This window comes from Syngnathus floridae, chromosome 15, assembly GCF_059516105.1.
Source record: "Syngnathus floridae isolate MCC-2025c chromosome 15, RoL_Sflo_1.0, whole genome shotgun sequence".
In the NCBI taxonomy this organism is placed as follows: Eukaryota; Metazoa; Chordata; class Actinopteri; order Syngnathiformes; family Syngnathidae; genus Syngnathus; species Syngnathus floridae.
The window spans coordinates 11,140,193-11,163,958 of NC_142427.1; the positions used below are offsets into that span (position 1 = coordinate 11,140,193).

Here is a 23,766-nt window from a genome sequence, read left to right on the forward strand (position 1 = left end):
AAGCATTATGAAACTGCAAATGTTATGTTAAACATTTTGTCAAGAAAGTGAGACTTTCTCTATTACAAGATACTTGCAATATATTATAATTCATAGATATTCCAGTTACAAATCCAGAGAAAACTCCACATAAAAACATGTGATGGTACCCAAATGCAGAATGCCAGTGCGGGTAGCTTATTAGTTGTAGTATCCCATTTCAGCCAGAGGTGGCGCAAAGCAACTTTAGTTGCTCAAGAACGGACAGTTGGATTTATTTTCAAACGAAGAAGAAAAGTAAAGCTAAACATGGCGACTCCCATGCACAGAATAATCGCCAGGCGACAAGCGTAAGTATTCGATCAATAACCGAAAATAAAGTATTTTTCACACATTCTGACCGTTATGGTGTTTTTTTGCGCACTAAATGATCTTTTTTTGACATAGTTAAACATCTATGTCAAAGCTACCGGGCTCAAAAGGAGCTCCAAAGCTACGCTGTTTTTGCCGTTTTCCGCTCTCGGTACATTATCATTTCAACGAAAAGCTACACATTTTCTTCTCTTTATATTCATTTTGGGGGGGTCAATTCATCGTCCTAATTTATCCCAGTAGGCCTAAGTATATGCTTCATTTGCCGTGCAGTGGCTGTAACTTGATAAGAATATTGTAAGACGAGAGAGCATGCATCTACATACTGCAAATTTTGATGAAATGATTTATGAATTGTTCATCTATGCAGCCATTAATTTTCTTTATTAGTCACCATGACCTCTGGGCAAGAGATGCCAACTAATTGACCACCGTGCTGGTCAAAATGTTCATTTCAGAGGCCTATTGGCATTAGAAGTCATTGTTTTCTTCCATCGTCACATTTAGGGAGGCTAACAAACAACACGTGCGTTGCCAGAAGTGTTTGGAGATGGGACACTGGACGTACGAATGCACTGGGAAGCGCAAATATGTGCACAGACCCTCAAGAACAGTTGAGATGAAGAAAAAGCTGAAGGAAATTGAGAATCAACCCAGGAGCATCACCGGGTAGGGTAACTTCTGTCGCTTCACATCTTGTAACCAAATGCAGCATTATGAGATCAACTTTTGATTGTGTAACATGCATTTGAGCTAAACATCTTTCCCCTTGTAGACCAGGACATCAAAGCTCCAATGAGAAGAAAACCAAAAAGTAAGTTGCCTTGTTGGATTTGTTTTGTGATCACTCATTTGTGTTGCCGCTTAGTGTCAAAAGGTACATTTGGTTACTTAGGCTATATTCTTGTATTAAAATTCAAACTTGATGCTTACTTAAGTGTCTTATTTTCTATTAGTAATATCGTAGTAATATGGATACTCAGAATTCTATTTTCTACCATTAATACGTGTTTGCTTTACTTGGCACCATGTGTTCTCAGGGCTAAAGACTCAAGTGGGAGCAGCAGCGAGTCAGACAGCTCATCCAGTGACTCATCCACAGACAGCAGCGATTCCTCGAGCTCATCTTCGGACGACGACAGCAGCAGCGAAGATGACAGCTCATCTTCTTCCACCTCTTCATCGTCGTCATCCTCCGACAGCTCAGACTCCGGAAGTGGCAGCGACTCAGATCAGGAACCTCCAAAGAAGAAGAAGAAAAAGAAATGAGGATATCGGATCTGTAATACTGTGTAATGTGTTCTTGTTTTAGCAGTCTATCTTCCTGCATCTAGTCTGCGCTGATGACATGGAAAACTGCTTGTACAGTTTTGTTAGAAATTTACAAAAAGCTGACTTTAGATTATTAATAACATGTTCTTTTTTGTTGATCCTACTCAGGGCAACCGTTCGAGCTATCTGAGGTGTCAAATGTCCTCTTTCTTTGTATCTTGACTAAAGTACTGTGTATTTTATCCAAGCTTCTTCTCCTCTGTAACTCGCAAAGTTGCCACCATGTTATTGAAAATGTAAGCTGTTGAAAGAACCAAATTAAAAAAAATAGTTTGAGTAGTCTCGCTTGATATATATATATTACTCTTTTCTTTAAACCAAATTAATACATAATGCACTGTAAAAAAAAAAATTGGATTTTAATAGATGACATTTTAATTTCCTCTTAGTTCCAGGTAATTAAATGGCTAGTTTAAATGCTGTACTGTTTAAAACGTTGCAAGATTTGAGGAAGTTTTTAAATGTATTTTGACAGCCATATTTTGGTTGTAGTTTTAAATGCTATCTCTAGAGAGGGCTAAAATCACATAAATGCACGCTGGATGAAATGACTTCAAGTTAGGAAGTTGTGGTGTTTGATGGGGGAAATGCCGAATGAACATTCTATTCAAGACGGGAAAAAACTGGGGTTTTCTTTTTACATCACGAGCAGGATATGATTCAAATGACCCCGCTGTCGTACGTTTTCAAAAATCGTAAAGAATGACCTGAATGGACGTCATTACTTGAGATGCGGACGTCACCGATATGTTGCATTTTGAATAGGAATGATCACAATCAGTAAATAAACGGAGGCGTTCCTCAGTGGCCGTCGCCGCTTTCCAACAGTTCAATGTAGCTCACCTCCTCATTTGTAACAATTTAAATCGAAAGACACTTGTTTATTTTATGTTTAAATCACCAGAGCGTGCACGTGAAGTGTATTTCGATTGAGTCGTGAGAACTTTCCAGCTGAAAGCAACTTGGGCTTATGTTTACATGGTTTTGCAAAGAGTATTAAAGTGTCCGACAGCCCCAAACGCAACACCAGCTAGCTGTCCTCCATGCATCCATTCCTGTCTGTGGTACCTGCTGACTGCTGAACTTAGCTAGCAGCCTTACCTTAGGAGGCACTTCTTTCCTGGAATAAAAACATGAACGAACGTCCGGGAAAAAAATGATTTTAACTAGTTTTTCTCCCGATATGTGAACCCTAATCGAGGAAGAGATGGGGACCGTCTGTTGGGCTGCACCGTCTTAGTTGTTACGGCGTTTTGCTGGGTCCATTTTGCGTGTAATTGGAAGTGGAAAAGACAAAGAAAAGAGCTTTCCAATAGCTAGAATGGTTTGGGCCTAAAAAGAAGACAAGAGGTAAGGATGCCGAATGATCTCAAACTATGTGTTTTACTAATGGACTGATCGCAGTTGTTGTGCGACGTTTGTAGCGAGCGTTATTAAAAGTGGCTGCGGAAATGTTAGATGTTTGGCGAGCTTGTTAGCCGTTAGCTTCGCTCCCCTCCCAACTACCAGCGAATGGGGCTTAGCCAGCTTTAGGCTCATACCAATCTGCAGGTATGGATGGAAGTAGCATTTAGCTTCTGCTAAATATTGCTAAATGATATGAATAAATATTGCTATGATAGTACAATATTAAATTATCTAACTAGCTTTTTTTTTGTGTGCAAAAGAGCAATATAGAATTTGTTTTTAATCAAAGTTCCTATCTCAACGTCAAATGATAACTTGAATTTTAATCAGAATTTCCTCTTATGGGGAAAAAAAACAATCCTAAAAAAATGCTTTCAATAAATACTTTACGACCCCTGGTAGGACAAGCCGCAAATCAGCAAAAACTTTTTCCCCCCTACCTTTGCCCCCCTGTTTGTTTTGTTTCATATAAATCATTGGTTCTGAACCTTTTTTTCTGACAGCAAACACCATCTTTAAAATTACTGGCGCACATTTAAATGCAGTAACGTAGTAGGTGTAAGTGTTCATAAAAACAAATATTTAGTTATTTACTATAACAACTGTTCCGTGAATGTCCTAATGCAGTGTGTACAGTTTCAGGACTGAATTTGAGAGGGCGATAAAGCTGCATCTACTGGGTATTGTTAATCGATTAATCCATTGAATAATTGTATACATTCTATTTACCAGGGACCTTTAAGGGAGGTGAGGGAGTTATACATCTTTTCAAGTTCAAATGGATTGGCTGTCACACCAATTAAATGAGCATTGTACTACTTTCTCCTCTGAGCTCATCTGTACGGCACTAATAATAATCATCCTACGTATAAGATAAAGAACATATGACTGTGAGTACAGTTGTGTTGTCTGTCTACATGTGAGCTGCACCGTTTGTGTTCAGCCTGTTGGTTCTATAGCACCACATCATAGCTACTGTATATTAAAATGATGCTTCTTTTGAGGAGGAAAACATATTTTTCAAAATGTTCAGCCCTATCAATATCAACAAGACAAACAGAGACAAGGGTGGCCGACCTGTTTATCTCGGTTGACACATCCTGGTTGGGTGTGTATGGGGAGGGGGTTGGGTGTCTTTGTTCATTAACTCTTGTGGGTTTTACACAACTAACATTATCCACTGTCATGTAACCCGGTTAAAAAAACAACAACAAGATCACTTATGGTGACAGTTACACTACGGAATGAAATCAGTTACATTATCTAGTTCAAGTTACCATTTAATCTGATATTATGTGGCTAGTAAAATTAAAGCTTGAAGGCATAGAACTGTCCCCGTCCCACCCTTGCTCAACTAAATATTCAATGACATTTGCCTTTATGATGCTTACATAACTGAAGCTGCGGGTAACGTCGTCGTTTGTTTCGGCTCCAACCTTTCCCCAAACAGTGTGATTATTGTGACTTCTCAAGACTCCAGTCAAAATGCCTCTAATCTTATATCAAGTCAGCATTTGTTCCACCGCTGACAAATTCCGCTTTCAGTTGAAACACGTAGGCTTTCCACAAAGGATATCTCTCTCTGCCAGTTGAATCGATTTCGCTCTAATCAGACCACAGCATCACATCATGACACGGTATATCAGCACTTGGACAAAAATGCAGATCAACCTTTCCTCAACAGCTTGTGTCAATTGGTTATTTATTGTCTCGTATCGGAGTGCTTGTTGTGGCTCGGCGTATTTATAGCTTCACTAGTAAGCCATATGTTTTGTGTGTTTCTATTTGTAGCTAGGCTGACATCCCCCTCTGACTAACATCAGGACAATATACTACATATAAGAAACTACCTCACAGTTGTGATACTAGCTTCACTATTTGTGTGCCTTTGACACAGTTGGATAAGAAGGTCAACACACACACACACACACACACACACACAAATATGGTTTTGCAAAATGGAGAAGCTTGAGTGACGCATGTTCTTTGGAAAGGTTTGGAAGTTAATTGAGGCTTATGTGTCATGTTTCACGAGCAGTCATGTCACAATGCGTTGCCGGAATAATGTGTCGTTTGTGTAATAGCGAGGAGAAAGGCCTCTTGAAATTGGAGTGCTCGCTGACACGATTTTACTCGTGGCAGCTTGTGTCGACATTGTTGCGTTTTGAATGTTGTGTTTTCAATACCGCGCTATAGATTTTGATGTACGTTGTGTTATATCGAACCATAAAAACACACTTTAACCTCTGTGACTTAACTCACTAAATTGCTGTGACGTAGGAATTGCCTTTAAAGTACAGAGCGAGAAAACTGCTTAGGTTTAGTAACACGGGTAAATCTTTAGAAGGGTTAAACGTGTGTAATCTGTTGAGTGCGCTTGCCAAATTCCGATTTGTTTGATTGACACAATTAGAATTTTACATACTATTTAGTTGAGCTAAATCAAAAGTAAGAAGCAAATTCATACATGGACCCGCAATTACATAGTCAACCAACATTCATCCTTTTAAAGCCATACACACACATAGTCACAAATACTACAGTAGTACAAACACAGGGTGACCCCAAGTGGACAAAAATAATATTTGGCTCAAAAACTGCCTTCTTGTAATACCTAGCCAGAATAAAATGTGCAGTCCTTCAGCCAAAACATTTGAACTATTTCAAAGATGGCCTCCCTCCTGAGTAAGTGTTATTACATCACATCGGTCTGGGCAACGTATCCATGCTGCATTTACAATGAGTTTTTCTCGTCTTGGCCGCACGTGGTCTTGTCCCCGTTCCTCGGCAAACAGCTGTTTATATCAGGCAGGCCCGCAGCTATTGAACGGACGCTCCTGTAGAATGCACACGCTCAGCAGGTTTGTTTCAACACTGCCAGGGGTGCAAACACAGCTACCTACACACAAACGCAGTTGGAGCATTGCTTAAAGTAGCTTATGACAATTATTTTTTTTTTTTTAAAGAGAGTGTCCTCCTCGGCTTCTTTGTTGTCCGTAGTATCACAAATCTGTCATTGAGTTTGTCCTAGATGACACATTGTCTTCAGTTCAAATGATTTACTTGTATGCCTTTTTTCGATATGGCTGTACGTGGCATATAGTGTATAATTGATGTGCTCAAAATAACTGACCACTTAATCCAAGCATGACCTTTAAATAGAGCGAGGGGGGGGTAGCTACCCTGTGGGGGGTTGCCGCAGTTGCTTCCAAGAAAAAAAGATGCGGTACTCTTGACTAATTTGCATCCGATTGTAATAGTGTGCAGATGCTAGATTTTGGCAAGATTTTCCAGTTTTTCTTACTCCGAGGGCTTTCCAGTACGGTCGGCATCATTTCTTGTAACCTTCTTCCCCTTTTGATTTGACTATAAAAATGTTCATAGGCTTTCAAAACATTTCCTGTACAGATTAAATATGTCAGTTGAACATTCTTGTCATCCACATATAAGTGGAAGTTAACATTTATTTTGTCCTATTAAATTATATGAACCATAGGTGTAAAAACATTCCAAAATTTCCCCAAAAACTCCACTCAAGTAATTTTTTTTTTTTTTAAATGGGCTTGAATGGATTAATAAAATTTCAGTTCATTTCAGTGGGGAAAATTGATTTGATATACAAGTAAAATGCATCAAGGTACCATTGTACGTCATTTGGCAGAGGGTTATATTGTGGGCCCATAAAACAAGTCTTCTGTGTACATATAATCTTTAACAACATTCCATTTATTTACCAGTGTGTTCCCAGAGAAATATCACAAGTGTTTTGTGGTTCAGATTTTTTGGGGGGGGTCGTTGTTATGCAGATCGAAATGTTGCGACATGAGATGACAACACATTTGTCACTTGGTGTCATCACCCGAGTGTAGCTGATGAAAACATTGTGCGTTTGTTACCAGCCGAAATAGCCGCACTGTGCCTTTAAGAGGCTGTACCAGCGCTTCACGTGTGCTGGGGCACAGTTGGGGGGAGGGACACGGGGAAGGGAGGGAGCTTGTTGACGGAAAGACCGGCCCTGGTTGGCTCGCCTGCTTGGGAGGACTGACATCACATGGAGGAGAAGCCTTGTGGTGTAAAATAACATGTCCTTCTTTGGCGCAAGGCGGAATGTTACATTTTCAGGGTGCGAGGTGAACACATTTGCAATAATGATCCATATCCCAATTAAAGCTTTTATTCTCAGCCTGGTCATTATCCAAAGTGTTGCTTGGAACAAGGAACAATTATCATTGCTCAGCAATGATGAATTAGCATTGCATAATGAATTATCATTGCTCCTGATTGCACACTGATGGTAATTTCTCTAACGGAAACCCATTTCCTATCAAGAATAGGACAACCCCAAAGCAAAAATAATAAACATCATGTTAGAATAACATTAGATGCAACAATAGTAAAATGTCCGAAGGGGGACCTATAAATAAATTCAGTCGCTTACAGCTAGGCCTCCGGTTTAAAAAGAAGCGTGTATGAAAAGCATACCAAATAAACCATCAGTCCCATAATAAAAGGAGCGGCTTGACGTCACTAAACCTGTTTTCATTGCTTACTTTTTTTTTTTGCTCTGCCGTGTTGACGGTGCGTAAAGAACACCTGAGATTCTTATCATGCTTTGCCCAGACTCTACCACGCAAAATAACAATATAGTACGGCGTAGTATCTTGACAACAGGAGAGTTATTTAGGACATTTAGGATAGTTGGAACATCACATTTGGATTATGAGCTGACTCTGCACAGGTGTCCTCTTTCTTTCCTCCATCCATTTTCTGCTTCTGCCAATTCAACTATTGTTTGTCCAATGCTGTCCTAATCCCTCCCTCCCTCCCTCTCTCTCTCTTTCGCTTCCCTTCTTGTGCTCCACACACAAAACTGCACACACACAGAAACAAAAAGCTGCGCCGGCTCCCGAAGCCTCACGTCTAACGCCAACACCCCCGCCGTTTGCCTTTTTGGTACGTCCCGAGACGAGCAGTCACCTCCTCTATCCCAAGTCAGATTTGTCTCCACTCTAAGGAAATACGGCGTACCTCGAAAAGGTGTAAAAGTGTCATGCAAAAAGTTCTTTATGGACGGCAGATACAGATGAAGAGGGAAAGGAGCGTTGAATGACGAGGGAGGGAGGGAGGGAGGCTGACGCACACTTTGCTGGCCGACAAGCCATGACAGGACTACTTGTGAATCGCCGGTGAACTCTCTCCTCCTCCCGATGTCTCAGTGCTTTGGGCCATGGCCTTTCAAGCAGGGTAAGACACTTTCAATTCAAATTTGCGCTTCATTCTCTTGTCACCTGAGAATATTTAAAAGTCAAGCTAAAGTGAAGCTTTTTCAAGTGCTCCAATGCTGTCTACACAGAGCTGATATATAGCCACCATTGGGCATCTTTTTTTTCCTGTGGAAAATATTTTTTTTACTCTTGTGCAAGATGTGCCCTGGCTCTTATGCTGCGAGTTGGCCTATGACAGATGAGCTGATTAATTTAGGAACAGAGCGAACTGGCTTTTCAGCTCGCCAGACTTTGACCTTTTCAACACACCACAGAGTGATTACAATAAAATGGAGCTGGCCACTTATGTAATGAATTCAACTCCACAAATTCTGCTCATCCTCTCATTTTCTCCTTTTTTTGTCAGCAGATGTGCTCCATTTACTCTTAAAATGAAAGAAATACTGACATCCTGGAAGATATGCCTGTCTATAAATTGGCGATGTCATCCAAAAAATGATGCGTCCTTGTCATGGACAAACATTTTGCACGTGTTTACACACACGGCACTTGAGGCATTTGGTACACCCCAACCTGGTCGCCAGCCAATCGCAGGGCGGCACACATTCACACTCACAATCACACCTTCCAACAATAACAAATTTAGCAGTCAATTGGCTTAGCGTGCATGTCTTTGAAATTCAAGTTTTATTATTGCCATGAAAACATTCTTCAACGGAGCTGTGGTTTGACTGGCTTTATAAGCGTAGAGAAAGTCACTCATATCAAAGCTATAATGCTGAATCATAAGCAAATTCCGGCACCTCGTTTTATTAAATCCATGTATTACTTCTAAATACAAACCTGCAGCAGTATTGTAGCAACTTTTAACTTTAATTCGTTAACTAAATTCAACTATTAAAACCCTCCATGCAGCTTGCCCAATGGACATGAGCAGTGTTTACAAAGGATTGTTGCCTTGGGCCGTTTGCCACATTGAGCCTTAAATGTGACTTTGACAGGCTTATTCATTGAGTCTTAAATGTGACTTTGACAGGCTTATTCACAGCTACACGATGCATCGGCGTACTCACAGCAACTTCGGTGGTGCAGTCGAGAAGGAAGCCAACAGCAGTTACATTTTTCCTTCTTTTTTTTTCTTTATCTTCTATCAGCTATTTGTTTAAAGCGCAAGGTGGGTGGGGCTTAGCTTACTGTTGCATCAGTGAAAGTGTATTTCTTTCATAATATATGTCCTTCATCTTTCTTTCGTCATTCTCATTGGTTTCGACACTGGTGGCATCCATTTTGTTCCGCCTCTTATCGTGCCATGTGCTGTTTGCACAGCCTGACCTGTCACAGTGTCAATTTTTTTTTTTTTTTTTTTTTGTTGAAAGCCAACATGCCAAGAAGTGGCATTAACGTTCCCACATTTTTGAGTTAAACACAGTTTTTACCCTGTGTTATTGCTTCCAGGGAGTCCGTAATGCCAGAATTATATATTAAATTACGCAGAAATGCTCATCTTAAATGACTCACTTGGGCTAATTATGTTGTGCCTCATTTTGCTTTCGTCAAGTAGAACCATGTGCTCTCTTTCACATAAAACAAGCACTGCCAGTACCTCAAATTTAGAAGAATGCTCTGGGCAGCAGCTATTTTACGACTGCAATTGAACGAGTGAATCAGTCACTCGAAAACTTCATTTCCAACTCAAACGCCAAGTAGTCGCTGAAACTAGAAGGTTACAGGAAACTTTACAGCGAATACCTAAATTACGGCAGAGTTTCATTCCCTTGGCAGTGATGTCACCCGAAGTGTACTTCGGAATACTGCGCAGTAAAATCGTAGGCACAGTTAGAATATGTATAAAAGACTCTTGTGGTGCACAAGTACAAGAAAATATAGTCATGGCCATTAGTGAGCGATAACTGTGGTGTGTTGATTATGTGCATCTCGGGGTAGCTAAACTCATTCCCATTTACACCGATAAAAGCACCACTAATTAGGTGTGACAAACACATCCCGGTGGTTATTATGGGCTTTGTTTGCATGAAGACTATTTGGAGATAGTAAATCTGTGGACTGCCGAGCGTAAATGACTCATTTGGTGACGTAAAACGCCCAGTTAAAAGTATTGAATTGTGAAATCGGGAATCTTACGGATGAACGCGCACGTACGAAGTCAAGATATATTTTTCTGTGACCGGTCATTTGTCGGACTCGTTCAAAAGTCAATTGGGTTTCTTTTAGGACATGTTAAATGTCAGACCTTTTGACTTCCTCACTTGAAACGCCTCGAAAACCCATCTGCTTCCTATCCTCTCGACAGCAGCAATTCAAGTAATCCCAGCTTGCCGCGTTAATAATGAGGAGGCGGTCGCCCGAGTGCTCTCTGTCAACAGACGTCAAATCTTTGTTGCTCTTGGCTGAGCTGAAGGCAGTGAGGATTAAAACCGAGAGGTGACACGCCTGGCTTGATGTTGTGCTTGTCTTGTTTCAGAGCTGACGGTTGGACAAGCTCCTGGATGAGCATTGAGCTTCTTGTAACAGCTCCTTGACTTCTCGCTGCTCCAAATTGACACGTGCAAACACACTTTAGTACTTTAAGCCCCCACTTCCCTTCTGTTTGGATTACCCACGCTACGGTCCGAAGCTCGTGACATGTGCACATGTTTGTTGTCACTCCATTTTTTGGCAAAGGGATTTTTTTCGTTTGTGTTTGGCATAAGCGACAGTATCTGCCATTGTTATGTCAATAGAGTGCTGGGCAGCAACCAAATTATATCTGCTTTGCAAATTAGCTTGAAGCCAAAAGGTTTGGAAAATGTGCTGGCGACGGCACTTTGCTAACAAGGACGTGGCACTAATTAAGGTCCATTGTGGGTTTTGTGACCCTGTTTTAATTGTCAGGGAAAGTTGTCTTTACTTCGGTAAAAATGCTCAGTTAATTCGTAAGCACAAAACAATGGCTACCATTGATCCCCCCTCCTATTTAATGTTCCAAAATGGCGTCTAGTAGTTTTCAGTGGTCTCCAAACTAGTCAAGGGACTTGTTTGCAGTCAATGTAGGCTACTGCAGTGTCTAGCCGAGCCTAAGCTTGTTAGAGACTACTTTCGATTGTCACTGCTGATGCTCGTGTAGCATTAGCCTACTGTCCCTTATTGACTTTGCCGTAAATGTTCCTGCGTCCTGTCAAACTGTCATTTAAAAGTTTCAGAACACAAGCACTCGAATTCACAGCCATGCCGCATGATCCCATTTACCGACTTGTGTCGTTTGTGCTTCCAGCAACATGAACCGTGAGGACCGGAATGTGCTCCGAATGAAAGAAAGAGAAAGGAGAAATCAAGAAATCCAGCAGGGAGGAGGCGAAGCGTTTACAGCAAATTCTCCCCTTTTCCCCGAACCTTACAAAGTGGTAAGATCATTTGATTTACACTTGTTCGTCCAGTTCACAAAGATGACACAAGGGCGGAAAAGCTTATTTCTACTCGACATGCAGCATTTATCTCCCAACCCTGCTCAGAGTTTCTGTTATTCTTTGTCAACCATGTTCTGGTCAGTGGGACACGTTCCAACAACTGACATGACATGATTGACAGTGACTTGTAATTAAAAGGCTCTAAAAATGACACCATGGAATCAGCGAGTAGGTGTTACAAAAATTTGACACATCCCTCTAACTTTTTTTTTTTCCTGTTGTGTGCGTCATGCAATAATAATTGCTATTGTACTGTAGGTTCATCAACTCTAAATTGTCCATAGTTATGACTACAAACGTAAATAGTTGTTTTTCAGATATGCGTCACGCAATTGTTTGCTTCCAGTCCCAGTACGTTTTTGTGTCCCGCCCCGCCTAACTTGAAGTGTCCGCAGTAGCAACTGGCCAGATCAAACAGTCGGTGAAAATATTTTGATTCAAATGAATTATCAATACTGCCAATGGTGCACTTTTAAAGGCAAATACAGCCATGTCATTTGTATATGATTTTCCAGACACTTTCATATTTGCATAATATAATAAAAGCCATGATGCACACAACAGTCCTAAAGACATCAAAGTGTTAGCTGAGATATGAGGTGCTAAGCTCGTTCTTACAATAAGCAAAAATAAAAATTCAAAACATGGCTGAGGGAAACATTTAAAAGCTGGAACCAGAGCGGCGGACCAGCGGGAGGGCATTTCCAAAACAGCTCCCACCTTGATTTGTATTGAAAATCTGCAGGGTGTCCCCAAGGGGGGCTATAACCCAAGAGGTGGTATGTTACACTTCCTGCCAGATTGTCAGCTTCCAATACAAAACATTCTTTGGACTTAACACCCCAGGTTAGACGGCCCGCTCGTGAAATAGTAGAGTGAAACACAACACACATCCTCATCCCATGACCTCCTCGAGCCATAGATGTGGGCCAGCCTTCTCCGGCCCGGGCCGCACAACACTAAAGAAGATTTGCGCTTCCCGCATTGATCTAATCTTTGCCACTAACCGGATTTGTGCGAAGCTAAGTAGCTCCCCCCCCCACCCCCGCCCCAGAGCTCGAGCGAGTCGTTCGGGCAACGGTGAGGAATGTGAAAGGCGACCAGAGGTGAGTGACAGCTGAGTGTTTTAACCCCCGAGAAAGTAAAAGGGGGGGGAAACATTGCCACAGTTGACATCTTTAGCCTTCGCGAGTGAGACAGCAGTGACATGCTAAACACAAATCGACATGTAATAAGCCAACTGTTTAAGACGGGGGTATTTGTTTTCGGTCTTAACGGTCGGTTTCTCTGGTCTCCTGCTTGTCTGCGTCTTACGTAAGCGTTGCTGCATGACTTTTTTTTTTTTTTTTCCCCTCTCTCTCTCCCTGTCATGCTCCACTAAGTGGAAGTGTGCTGTGGTGCATTTAAAGACGTGTGCACATCACTGCCTCTAAGGCCTTACACATGTACAACAGCAGACGGCTGTGATCAAATCAAACTTGAAAGAGAATGAAAAAATTGGGCATTTAGGGTTCATATCCATCCATTTGTTTTATTTTTATTTTGTATCAAGTTTGTTGCATAATCTCACATTCATGTTTTGGTCATCAATCTGACTGTGCACTATGCAAATAAAGATGGTTTCAGGTCATTTGAATCAGGGCTGATTTAAGTGTTGTTTTTTGTGGTACAGGATCCAAGATGGACCTAATTGGGCAGGCTTGAAAAAAAAAAAAGAAAATATGGAATCACTTTAACAACGACACTCTCCAAAGTCTGAAAACGAGTCCTTCATGGTTTGTCGCGTATCATTTGAAAATCATTCTTAAGAAGTTCAAATTGCTCACACTAGCAGGGGGTAGTCAAGTCAATGTTATGACCGAGCGAGCGATTTCCTGCCTCAGATAGCTGCTTGTGTTTCCTCTGCGTAAATCTGTCGAACAAAATTGTGGTCTGAGGCTGGATGTGAAACTGGATACCACCCCCTAAACGGTGGCATGTTAGCAGGTTGGCCGTAACCTTTGGCCGCAGTGGAAGCTTTTACATCTGGCTTTGATCGATACACTCGACAAAACTAGAAAATGGAACTACTCGGACAAATAAAGTTCCTTGAGTGAATGTAGAGGCGTAGCTACTCGCTTTGCTGCTGATGCTGTGTTGTCACGATGTGGCTGAGGAGACAATGTCAATGCATTTTCACGACTTTGACCGGAAGTGAAAACTTGTTGTGCTGTTGGTGAGTCCAACTGATACATTCAGTGCTGTGTGGTTTCCCACAAAACTCAAAACCAATGCAGAGGAAATTAGTCATTGTGCAATTTCCTGTGAACTTTTTGTACGTGCTTTTCTTGATTTTAATGATGGGTCACATAGCAAAATTGACATTGCTGACCCCGTTGAGTTATACAGTATTAAAAAAGAATCATTGTATTTTAAAATGTTTATGCAGCATCAAAGCTGTAATGTCAAATTGGAGCTGGTCCAAATTGCTTCGCTCTAAAATTCCATCACGTCAGATTTGAGTTTGTAGTCCTTTTAGTGGGGATCAAGTCCACGCTGACTAAATGCTCTCTTCTCCTTGTTTTCTCCATCACTGTCCTCTGCCCCACTTCTTCCTGTCCTATTTTTTTTGGGTCTCCTACTCCAGTCCAGCAAAGAAGATAAACTGTCCAGCCGTATTCAGAGCATGCTGGGCAATTACGACGAGATGAAAGAACCAATTGGCGAGGCACTTCCGAAGCTCAACGCCAAGCCCTCCAACAGCTCGTCTTCCTCCGAGGAGAAATCTGGCGCGCCTTTGTTTGGCGAGAACCAGCGAGGAAGTGGCAGCAGTCAGAGCAGTAAGTGGACTCCCGTGGGCCCGGCCGCAGCTGGCTCCTCATCCCAGTCTCAGAAACGCTCCGCACTGCAAGGCGGTCACAGTAGTCAGCGGGGCGGCGGCAGTAGCGGCGGCAGCAGCGGTAGCCAAAGACACAGCGAAAAGAAGTCAAGTAAACACAGCGGCGGCTCAGAACACTCCAAGTCGCACACGTCCAGTCCAGCCAAGGGCTCTCTCAGTTCTTCCGGCGGCAACAGCCACTCGCGGAGCTCTTTAGCCGCCGAGCAGCATCACAGCAAGGAGCCCTACCGGTCCAAGTCGCCGCGAGACCGAGAGGCCAACTGGGACTCGCCCTCTCGGGTTCACACCTCTTTCCCCAGCGGACAGCACTCGAGTCAGGCTTTCCCACCGTCGCTCATGTCTAAACCGGGCTCCATGCTCCAAAAGCCCACGGCCTATGTTAGGCCTATGGACGGACAGGAGACAACAGAAGCCAAGAGCTCGCAAGCGGAAAGCTACAGTGGACAGTCGCACAGCAGCACCATGGGGGAGATGAAGCCCAATGGCAAGGCCTCGCTCACCAAACTCAAGATCCCCTCGCAGCCTGTAGAGGTACGGCGCGACGCATATTGTCATATTTCCTCAAATACAATGCCATACCGCAGTTTCCCCCTCACTAATATCATTCATGATATTACTCCCACGCACATTAAACAGCTACCTGAGGTCATCTAAAGTCGGTTGCTAACATAAAGAGGAGCACCTACGGAGTTTCAGATCAACGAAAGTGTGATTTTGAGTCTCGTTTACGTTCAGTCCAATTACTTTGGAAATACTTAATCCGCGTTATTATCTTAGCTTGTCGTGTTTGCTGTCATTTATGACTCAAAGTTAACCTTTGAGCTTGTTTGTGTTTGTCTTTAGGGATCTGGGGATTCCAACTGTGTTGATGAGATTCTAAAGGTAAGTACATACATGTTAAGTTTTTCTATTGAGAGGACAGACCTAGAGTCTTGGCGGTTGAAGAGAAAAGTTTCGCAATGCACACACCATATGGCTCATTTGCACATTTTTCCCTCTCTGTATGCGTGTGTGTGTTTTCTCTCTGTCAGGAAATGACTCAGTCCTGGCCCCCTCCATTGACAGCAATCCACACCCCCTGCAAGACAGAGCCCTCCAAGTTTCCGTTCCCCACCAAGGTCGGTCGGCATTGCCCCGCAGCTGACTTTTATTCAATGTGTCTCGATTAACTTTTATACGGTTAAATCATTTTTATGCTTTGGGGTCTGTCTTGTTTCAAAAAACACATGCACGCACAATCTCTGGCTGCTCTGCAACAAGCACATTAGATTGATAAGACAAGTTTGAAACACTTGGCTCTTGAGTGAACGTTCACAGATTTGACTGAAAAAATGGCAAAGGATGAAGGACTTATTCAAAAAGACCATAAAAAATAATACAGAATGTTTTGTTTTTTTCCCACCCACAGGATTCTCACTCTTTCTCAAGTGGACAGAGTGAGTAATAACACACAATTCATTCACTTTAAGTTGGGGGTTTATCTTGACAAATCCATACCTTGCTTATAAAGATGACTCTTTCTACCCTACAGAGCGCGGCAGTTCTTCCAAAAGCTCAAGCAGCCACCAGTCGAAAGCTTGTGATGATCAGCCAACGTATGTCCTCACTCTTTGCTCCTTCGCCTCCATTCTCAGTTTGACCTACACGTGTATTCGGAGTGCACCCTAAATTGAGCCCTCCTTGTAAAGCATATCATTCTTCTACATTAGTATGCTGGAGGATGACCTCAAACTCAGCAGCAGCGAGGACAGCGACGGCGAGCAGGACTCTGCCAAGAATGCCTCACGAAACACATCAGCAAGGTTCGAGCCCTGTGGCGCAATATCAAATCTCACAATCACTAGAATACGATATTTAATCAGCACTTTTATGACTTATTTAACGTCTGAACTCAGCTCACGTGTTTCAGCCACAATAAAAAAAGTCTTTTTTTTTTTTTCTTTTCTTTAACCCCATGGCAGCCATAACAGCGAAGGAGCCGAGCAGTCGAGAGACGATTCGAGTAGCCACAGTGGCTCCGAGAGCAGCTCAGGTTCGGACAGTGAGAGCGAGAGCAGCACGACTGACAGCGAGGCCAACGAGCCCTTGCGGCCCGCTTCTCCTGAGGTAATGACCGAGGAAATTGAATGGGAATACAAGTGGTCCCACGCAACCAGAAGTTGGAAGTCCATCACTAACCTACACATCATTACGAGTCGCTCATGTTGACGTATTCCTTGTTACAGCCTGAGCAACCAATGGCCAACAAGTGGCAGCTGGACAACTGGTTCAAGAAGGTAGCCCCACCGTCGCCACAGGATAACAACAATGTTCAAACCAAGAGCAAAAAAGAGGGCAGAGATAACAGCTCAGGGCGGGGCTACAGTAGCCAAGGAGGGGGATCCAAAGATTCCTCGGCTCCGGCCCCAAGTCGGGACCTTCGGGCGGCACAAAAGGGCGGCGAGAGTGGCCGTGGCCGGCAGAAATCTCCAGCCCAGAGTGAGAGCAGCACGGGGAACCGGAGGCCCGTGGGGAAAAAGCAACCGAAAAAGTCTGAAAAGCCCCCGGTGGTCGAGGAGCCCAAAGGAGGTCTGAGGGTGGAAAGCGAGCCAGCGCCCGAGATCCCCCCTCATCGACCCAAAGCGGCCACAAAGGGTTCTCGCAAGCCCAGCATCAAAAAGGAACCCAAATCCTCGCCGCGGCCCAGCGCGGCCGCCGCTGCCGCCGCTGCAGCCGACAAGCGCAAGGCCAAAACCAGCTCCAAGTCCACTCGCGAGAAGTCCCGCGAGTTTGTCGACACGGACTCCTCGTCGTCCGACTCGGAAGGCAACGACAGCATCCCGTCGTCCTCGCAGACGCCAAAGTACACGGAAAGCATCAGGACACCCGTGTGCGTGTTCTCGCCCATGGAGGAGAAGGAGCTGCTGTCGCCGCTCAGCGACCCCGAGGAGCGCTACACCTCCAGGCAACCTCCGCAAGTTTTGATTGTCAAAATAGGTCCGTTGAAATGTATTGACACCTAATCCACATTCTCTATTTCTCTCTAGAAGTGAATTGAAACATGTTTTCGTCATCCTTTATAGATCTCAGCTTGCTTTCGAGGATCCCCGGACGGCCGTACAAAGAGCCCGCAGAGATAAAAGTGGAGCGGGATGACTCCCAAGACAGAGACAGCAAAGACTTCAGCAAGCAAAGCTCAGAAAAGAGCTCAATCAAGGCCAAGAGGAAGCACAAGGTTTGGAACTGTCAACTGTTCTACTTGAGCTCTGTTGTGGTTTATTATTTGTGTCGTCTTCAGCGAACGCTCTTCATATCTTTCTTTTTTTTTTTTTCTTCCTAGAATGACGACGAGGGAGCCAAGACAGACAGCAAGAGGTGCAAGCTGGAGGAAAAGTCTCAATCGCATCATAAAAGCAGCAGTAAAGAGTACGTGTTTTTAATGGAAGCTGCGCTATTTCATTTTTAAAGAGGCTTTCGCAATTAGTTTGAATGTGAACCCGATAAACTTGTACTCATCATAAAGTCAAGGAATAAAAAACAATGAGGGTTGGGGTTTTTTTTTTTGGTCTTGGGGCTGCATCTTTTGGAACTGCATTGTGCTTTTGTAGCTTGCCCATTCCTCTCATAAATACATTTTTCATCCCATCAGATCAAAGCGGTCTTTGGAGAAGAAGGAGGACCCGGTGCCCTCGCCGTCCATGGCGGGCCTCCAGCGGACGCCGAAAGCCGAGCACCCCAGTCGGAAGAGGACGGTCAGCCAGTCTTCCACGTCGCTATCCAGCGGGGCGGGCAGCGGCAAGGAAGGAGGCCACAGCACCAGGAGCACCTCCGCCTCCAAGCACAGAAAAGGCGAGGACAAGGGACGCAGTACTCGAGACGGCAAGGTGGGTGCAAGCAATCATCTGTGTGACCTTTCAAGCTTAGTGGCTAATACTCAGCATCTTGAGGGGATTTGAATATCAAATGACTCAAAGATATTTTCGCGGCAACTGTCCATACAGCCCAGCCCGCCTCCTCTCGTCACTCCATTTTATCCATGGCTTCAAACGTCTCCCCTCAAACTTGATCCTCTCTCTCTTGCTGCTTCCCACAGGAGAAATCCTCAAAGGGCTGCGATAACCAGCTGGCCGTGCCGCCGCTCTCCAGCGACGGCTCCAAGTCGCAAAGATCCAAGCTGCCGTTTGAGGACAGGTGAGAAAATGATATTTATTTAGTTGTTGGACATGCTGCTGAACCGGTTATCCTTAAGGCTGAAGTACTTAAAGAGACGCGTTTGAAAACTTAAATGTGTTAATGTGCATCTATTTTTGTTTCAGGGCCCATTCAGCAGATCATTATTTGCAAGAGGCCAAGAAACTTAAACATAATGCAGATGCACTGGTAAGAGCAAAAAATAAATATGGCTCTATGTAACTGCATGCTTGACATCTTTGTCTTTTCTTTCATTTCTAGCTGGATCGTTTCGAGAAGGCCATTTACTACCTGGACGCTGTGGTGTCGTTCATCGAGTGCGGCAACGCCCTCGAAAAGAGCGCCCAGGAGGCCAAGTCTCCTTTTCCCATGTATGCTGAAACAGTGGAACTTATCAAGTAAGGCCAAAGTCAACATTTTGGGATTGACGTCGAAATTGCGTGCCCTATGAGCTAATAGGTGTTTTTGGTTGGACACTCAGGTACACTATGAAGTTAAAAAGCTACATGGCCCCTGATGCCACTCCAGCAGACAAGAGGGTAGCCGTTCTTTGGTGAGTATCCTGACGACAAGTCATGTTTCATACGAAATACGAGAAGGCTCGCTCCAAGACAGGCAGATAATTAAAGAGTTACTCCACTTCACACTTTATGGGTGGGCGGGGACTGTAATTACGTTTAGCAACAATACAGCAATCAAATTTCCATATTATGTGTCCTTGAAGAGTCATTCCAGCATAATTATTGTGTTGCTTTCTTTTTTATACTGAACATTTATCTCCTTTGCTTCCCAGTCTACGATGTCAATCTCTGCTCCACTTGCGCTTATTCAAGCTGAGGAAAGACAGCGCTCTTAAATACTCCAAAACACTTACAGAGCAACTAAAGGTACTTCTCGCCTCTCACCGATTTACAGTAAATCCACCGAATGAATGTAGTTTCCTGTTCCTTGTGTGTAATTGTTGTTGTTCCTCCTCCTCCCCCCGAGCAGAACTCTCTGAGTAACACCCAGGCTCCCTCTCCTGGAATGGGGAAGTAAGTCCATCTCACAGCTACGCAGTTGCATTCAAGTTAGAAAAAAAAACAAAACATTTACAGCTGGTACATTTGGCCTAATCCTATGATGGATTTGTCTTTTTTTTCCATATGCAGCAAGGCAGCGGGCATGCCTTCACCAGTGTCGCCAAAGCTGTCGCCGGGCACGGCGGGTGGCTACTCGTCCGTCAGCAGCAGCAGCAGCAGCGCCGCCGGCTCCTCGGTAACAATACCTCAGCGCATCCACCAGATGGCTGCCAGCTATGTGCAGGTCACCTCCAACTTTCTGTATGCCACTGAGGTGTGGGACCAGGCGGAGCAGCTGGCCAAGGAGCAGAAAGGTAAGCCACCATTTGTTTTTTTTCAAATAGAAACAAATGAATTAACATCCTCTGAGACAGCTGATTTCATAATTGAGGGCTTGTATTAGACAAGGCTCAGGCCTGGTCAAATGAAGCTCCTCCCCTCACTTTGAGGTCCTTGGCACTAAGTTGCCACAAGGTGGCGCCAAAGCAATAGTTTTATATGACTCAAGCCTTTGGCCTGACTAAAACCGTGAGTTTTTTTAAAGAAGAATAAGTTAAAAAACAAAAAAAAATGCAATCCTTGTTATTGTGCTTGTGGCTTTACCCTCTCCTTGTTCTTCCTCAGACTTCTTCCAGGAGTTGGACAAAGTGATGGGTCCTCTCATTTTCAACACGAGCAGCATGACCGACCTGGTGCGTTACACCCGACAGGGCCTGCACTGGCTGCGACTGGACGCTAAGCTGGTTCCCTAACGAGGATTCTGGCTTTTGAACCCCACCCTGTATCCCTGCACGCTGCTCTCCCACCCACCCACTCACTCACACACAGCCACACCTCAGCGCTACGCACACAGTCCACCTCTGATCACACACACGCAGGTGACGATGAACTTGTCAAGCATATCGCCGAGTGTGTGTGTGCATATTTTTTTGATCTGCACCAGCTCGCCAAAAACTGAGCAAACTGAAACCATCCCGGGGAAAAAGCAACACGCCAAGCTCTTCACATATCTAGTTAGTACAAATAGATGAAACATGGTTTTGATTATTTTTCTAATCTATTTGTCCCTGAAGCGCTCAGCGATTTATTTATTTATTCCCGGCGCCTCAATCGATAGGCTACTTTGGCTTTTATTCTTGTTTTTTTTTTTTTAAATAGTTTCGCCCCCACCAAAGTACCTCGCACGAAACACCAAAGGTGCTTTAAATTTTTTAAAATGAAGGTTTTCTCTTTGTTTTTTGTGCCTTCAATGTGAGCTACAGGAAAACAAGCAGTCCGCTCCGCTCTCTTCGTTTCTATTTTTGCTGTTTCTCACCTTTTTTAAATTTTAGGGCGATTGCTGTTTTGTGTTTTTAACGTTTTGAGCTTCAAACTAAGCTTCCCTGCATCGGCTTGATAGAAAACAAAATTTTGCTACCCAATTGTGCAAACCTCATCCGTGTAAATGGCCTTTTTTAGTCTGCCAGTCTTCTTAAAACGACACCAGTAGCGAGTTAGCGGCGCTTGAAGCCAAGGAAGTCATTCTCCGTAGCCGTTGAGAAATATCCTCGAGGAAAGTCACTTCCATACAGTATTGTTTGCTCAGAGTGTATTTTTATGAGTCACAGCAGGGAGTGTTTGAAGTGGTGTCCATGAACACAATGCAGTTTATTACATTAAGGTTTATCAAAGGCACGTCCTGGTGGGACACACCAATCTGGCATCTGACAAGGAAAGAAGAGAAGCAGATTAGCAGTTTTGCATTTAGAGCAGAATGCAGAGTATATATTTCAAATATGTAGAATTTATTTATATATACAGATGGATTCCTGGGTTCTAATAAATGGCTTTTAAAACTATTTGACAGGTTTTGACAATAGAATGCAATGTAGGCGTCATCCTTTTAACAAGTGTAACTGAACTTGTTGAGACAAAATTAGAAAATAATGCAAGGGAGGATTGAGCGTTATATTTGATCAACTGCACAGTTGCAAGGAGATGAGCAGTGTGCAAGGGGTAATGTTAGAAAATGTGCGCCAATTGAATAAAAACAATATTACTTCCGTCTAGTTGTGCTTTCCAACTTATTTTTCAGCTTCAGAGTAGCTTTTTTTTTTCCTTCTTCTTCTTCCCGTCATTGTCATCCTTTACCGACTCAATGGCCGGACTGTTTTTGTTTTAATTTCAACTTGCAAAAGAAAAAAAAGAATTATTTTTCAATCTATGCAGATTTTTTTTTATACTGTATATGAAAAGGATGTAAGGAGACTTTTTAAAAATATTATTCACAGGCTTTTTTTTCTTCCAAAAATGTCCAATGCCTTTTTTTGCAATGTAGTTTTCTGGTTTTAGTACATTTGTGTATATATTTTATAACAAAAGAAAAACAAACAAAAAACAGATGGTTTGTGCCAATCTGTACCTAAAGCTGGAGGCCACTTTTTTCTCGTAGGAAAATCCTCTGTGAGTTATCTTTTTTTTTTTTTTTTTTTGATTACCAGGCCAGCCAATGTGTTCATACACTGGTACAATTTGTAAGTACAAATGTATACGCTGAAGGGTCATTCGTAACCTTTTTTTAATTTATTTTTTCTGATCCCCTTTTTTTTTGCTTCTAACATTTGATGCAACAAGATGTAAATGTATCAGGGGATGTGGTTGTTAATGATGAGATTTCATTGTAAGTAGTAATTAATATTAATGAATCCAGGGTATGTTTTTTTTCCCGATAGGAAGATGTTAACATTTGCATGTTTCTATTTAAATGTATAAAGTGTACATAGGATTTTTCTCTAAGGTTGCATTTCTACTACAGGAGGAATTTTTATTGAACGTATCGTTGTAAATATATTTGTGAGATCCTTTTATGCACATTTTCCCCTTTTCTCTCTTTCCCTTACTTGTTCTTTGGAACTGTACAGATGGCACCCGAGTCTCTTAACAGTCCAGGGGTGGGGACACTTTTTCTATCAAGCTCATTTCACTAAATTTGGGGGGAGAATGGTAACAAACAAATGTTTATTATATACTAAGAGCATTTTTAAAATTGCACGGCGGCACGCAGATTCCCCACCTCTGCTCTAGTCTTTTACGTGCTTGTGTCTTCACCACCATGTCGTCATTTTGTCTCCCCTGGATTTTTGTCCTGTCATTGTCCATCCGAAAGGGGATTCGATGTACAGTCTTCCGTCAATCTGAAAGTATTTCCTACCCTTTATATGAACAATTGGTCACATGAGTCTTTTAAGAAAAAAAGGTTTCTCAAAAACTGTAGCAGTTTATATACAGTCTCTTGTATACTTTGAAAAGCCTCAACAAGCAGCCTACACTATGTACCATAGTCTAAATTGGCTTAGTTTTAAAGATGAAATAGATGCTATTATACAATGGATGCAATACGATTGAAAGGTACTTGTGGCGTTTGAGCTTCAAACTTTTAGGTCATGTAATTTAAAGAGCATTCTTGTGAAGTGAGTATTAATTGTGTGACTAATGAGAGTCTGTTCTGAATATTCTTTGTATTTTTGTCGTATTGAGAATAAAATATATATGTATATGACTGAGGTGTGATGGCTTTAAAAAAAATATTCAAAAATCGAAGTGTAAATTGATTCAAAAAAGGGGTCCTTAAACAGTTTTTAAAACTCTTATATTCATCATCACTTGATATTTTTTTCATTTACAAAAATGTCTGTCTGTGATGAACACGAAGACCTCATTTGCTATTATTTTAATGTCAGTGGTTTTGCATGGAACACTTTGCACCCTCTTGTGAAGATAATTATTGACAGTGTTATGATGGTCCAAAGTGAGAGGCCAATTGAGAAATACGATAGCCCAAACAAAATGCATGCGGTCGATTACTTGGCTTTGCACTGCACAGAGCCTCTTAGGAATGA

The 23,766-nt window shown here is 42.8% G+C and overlaps 2 protein-coding genes across 3 annotated transcripts; both read left to right on the top strand.

The window, feature by feature from the left end:
* Nucleotides 1-193: 193 nt before the first annotated feature.
* zcchc10 (zinc finger, CCHC domain containing 10) lies at nucleotides 194-1,962 on the top strand. Its single transcript, XM_088397660.1, has 4 exons — nucleotides 194-329; nucleotides 859-1,020; nucleotides 1,127-1,165; nucleotides 1,392-1,962. Exons 1-4 carry the CDS (start codon nucleotides 289-291, stop codon nucleotides 1,618-1,620), a joined length of 471 nt encoding a protein of 156 aa, XP_088253786.1. The 5' UTR covers nucleotides 194-288; the 3' UTR covers nucleotides 1,621-1,962.
* Nucleotides 1,963-2,725: 763 nt separating this feature from the next.
* Nucleotides 2,726-23,426, top strand: aff4 (ALF transcription elongation factor 4). Of its 2 annotated transcripts, none has more exons than XM_088397658.1 (21): nucleotides 2,726-3,033; nucleotides 11,587-11,716; nucleotides 14,406-15,188; nucleotides 15,501-15,539; nucleotides 15,689-15,775; nucleotides 16,066-16,093; nucleotides 16,189-16,252; nucleotides 16,367-16,459; nucleotides 16,619-16,763; nucleotides 16,883-17,633; nucleotides 17,720-17,871; nucleotides 17,977-18,062; nucleotides 18,286-18,520; nucleotides 18,730-18,827; nucleotides 18,953-19,016; nucleotides 19,089-19,225; nucleotides 19,309-19,380; nucleotides 19,621-19,714; nucleotides 19,818-19,861; nucleotides 19,979-20,202; nucleotides 20,513-23,426. In XM_088397658.1, the coding sequence occupies exons 2-21, from the start codon at nucleotides 11,591-11,593 to the stop codon at nucleotides 20,638-20,640; spliced, it is 3,450 nt and encodes a 1,149-aa protein (XP_088253784.1). In that variant the 5' UTR covers nucleotides 2,726-3,033; nucleotides 11,587-11,590; the 3' UTR covers nucleotides 20,641-23,426. The 2 variants fall into 2 exon arrangements, with proteins under 2 accessions (XP_088253784.1, XP_088253783.1); XM_088397657.1 differs by lacking the exon at nucleotides 2,726-3,033 and adding an exon at nucleotides 7,923-8,334.
* The last annotated feature ends 340 nt before the right edge of the window (nucleotides 23,427-23,766 follow it).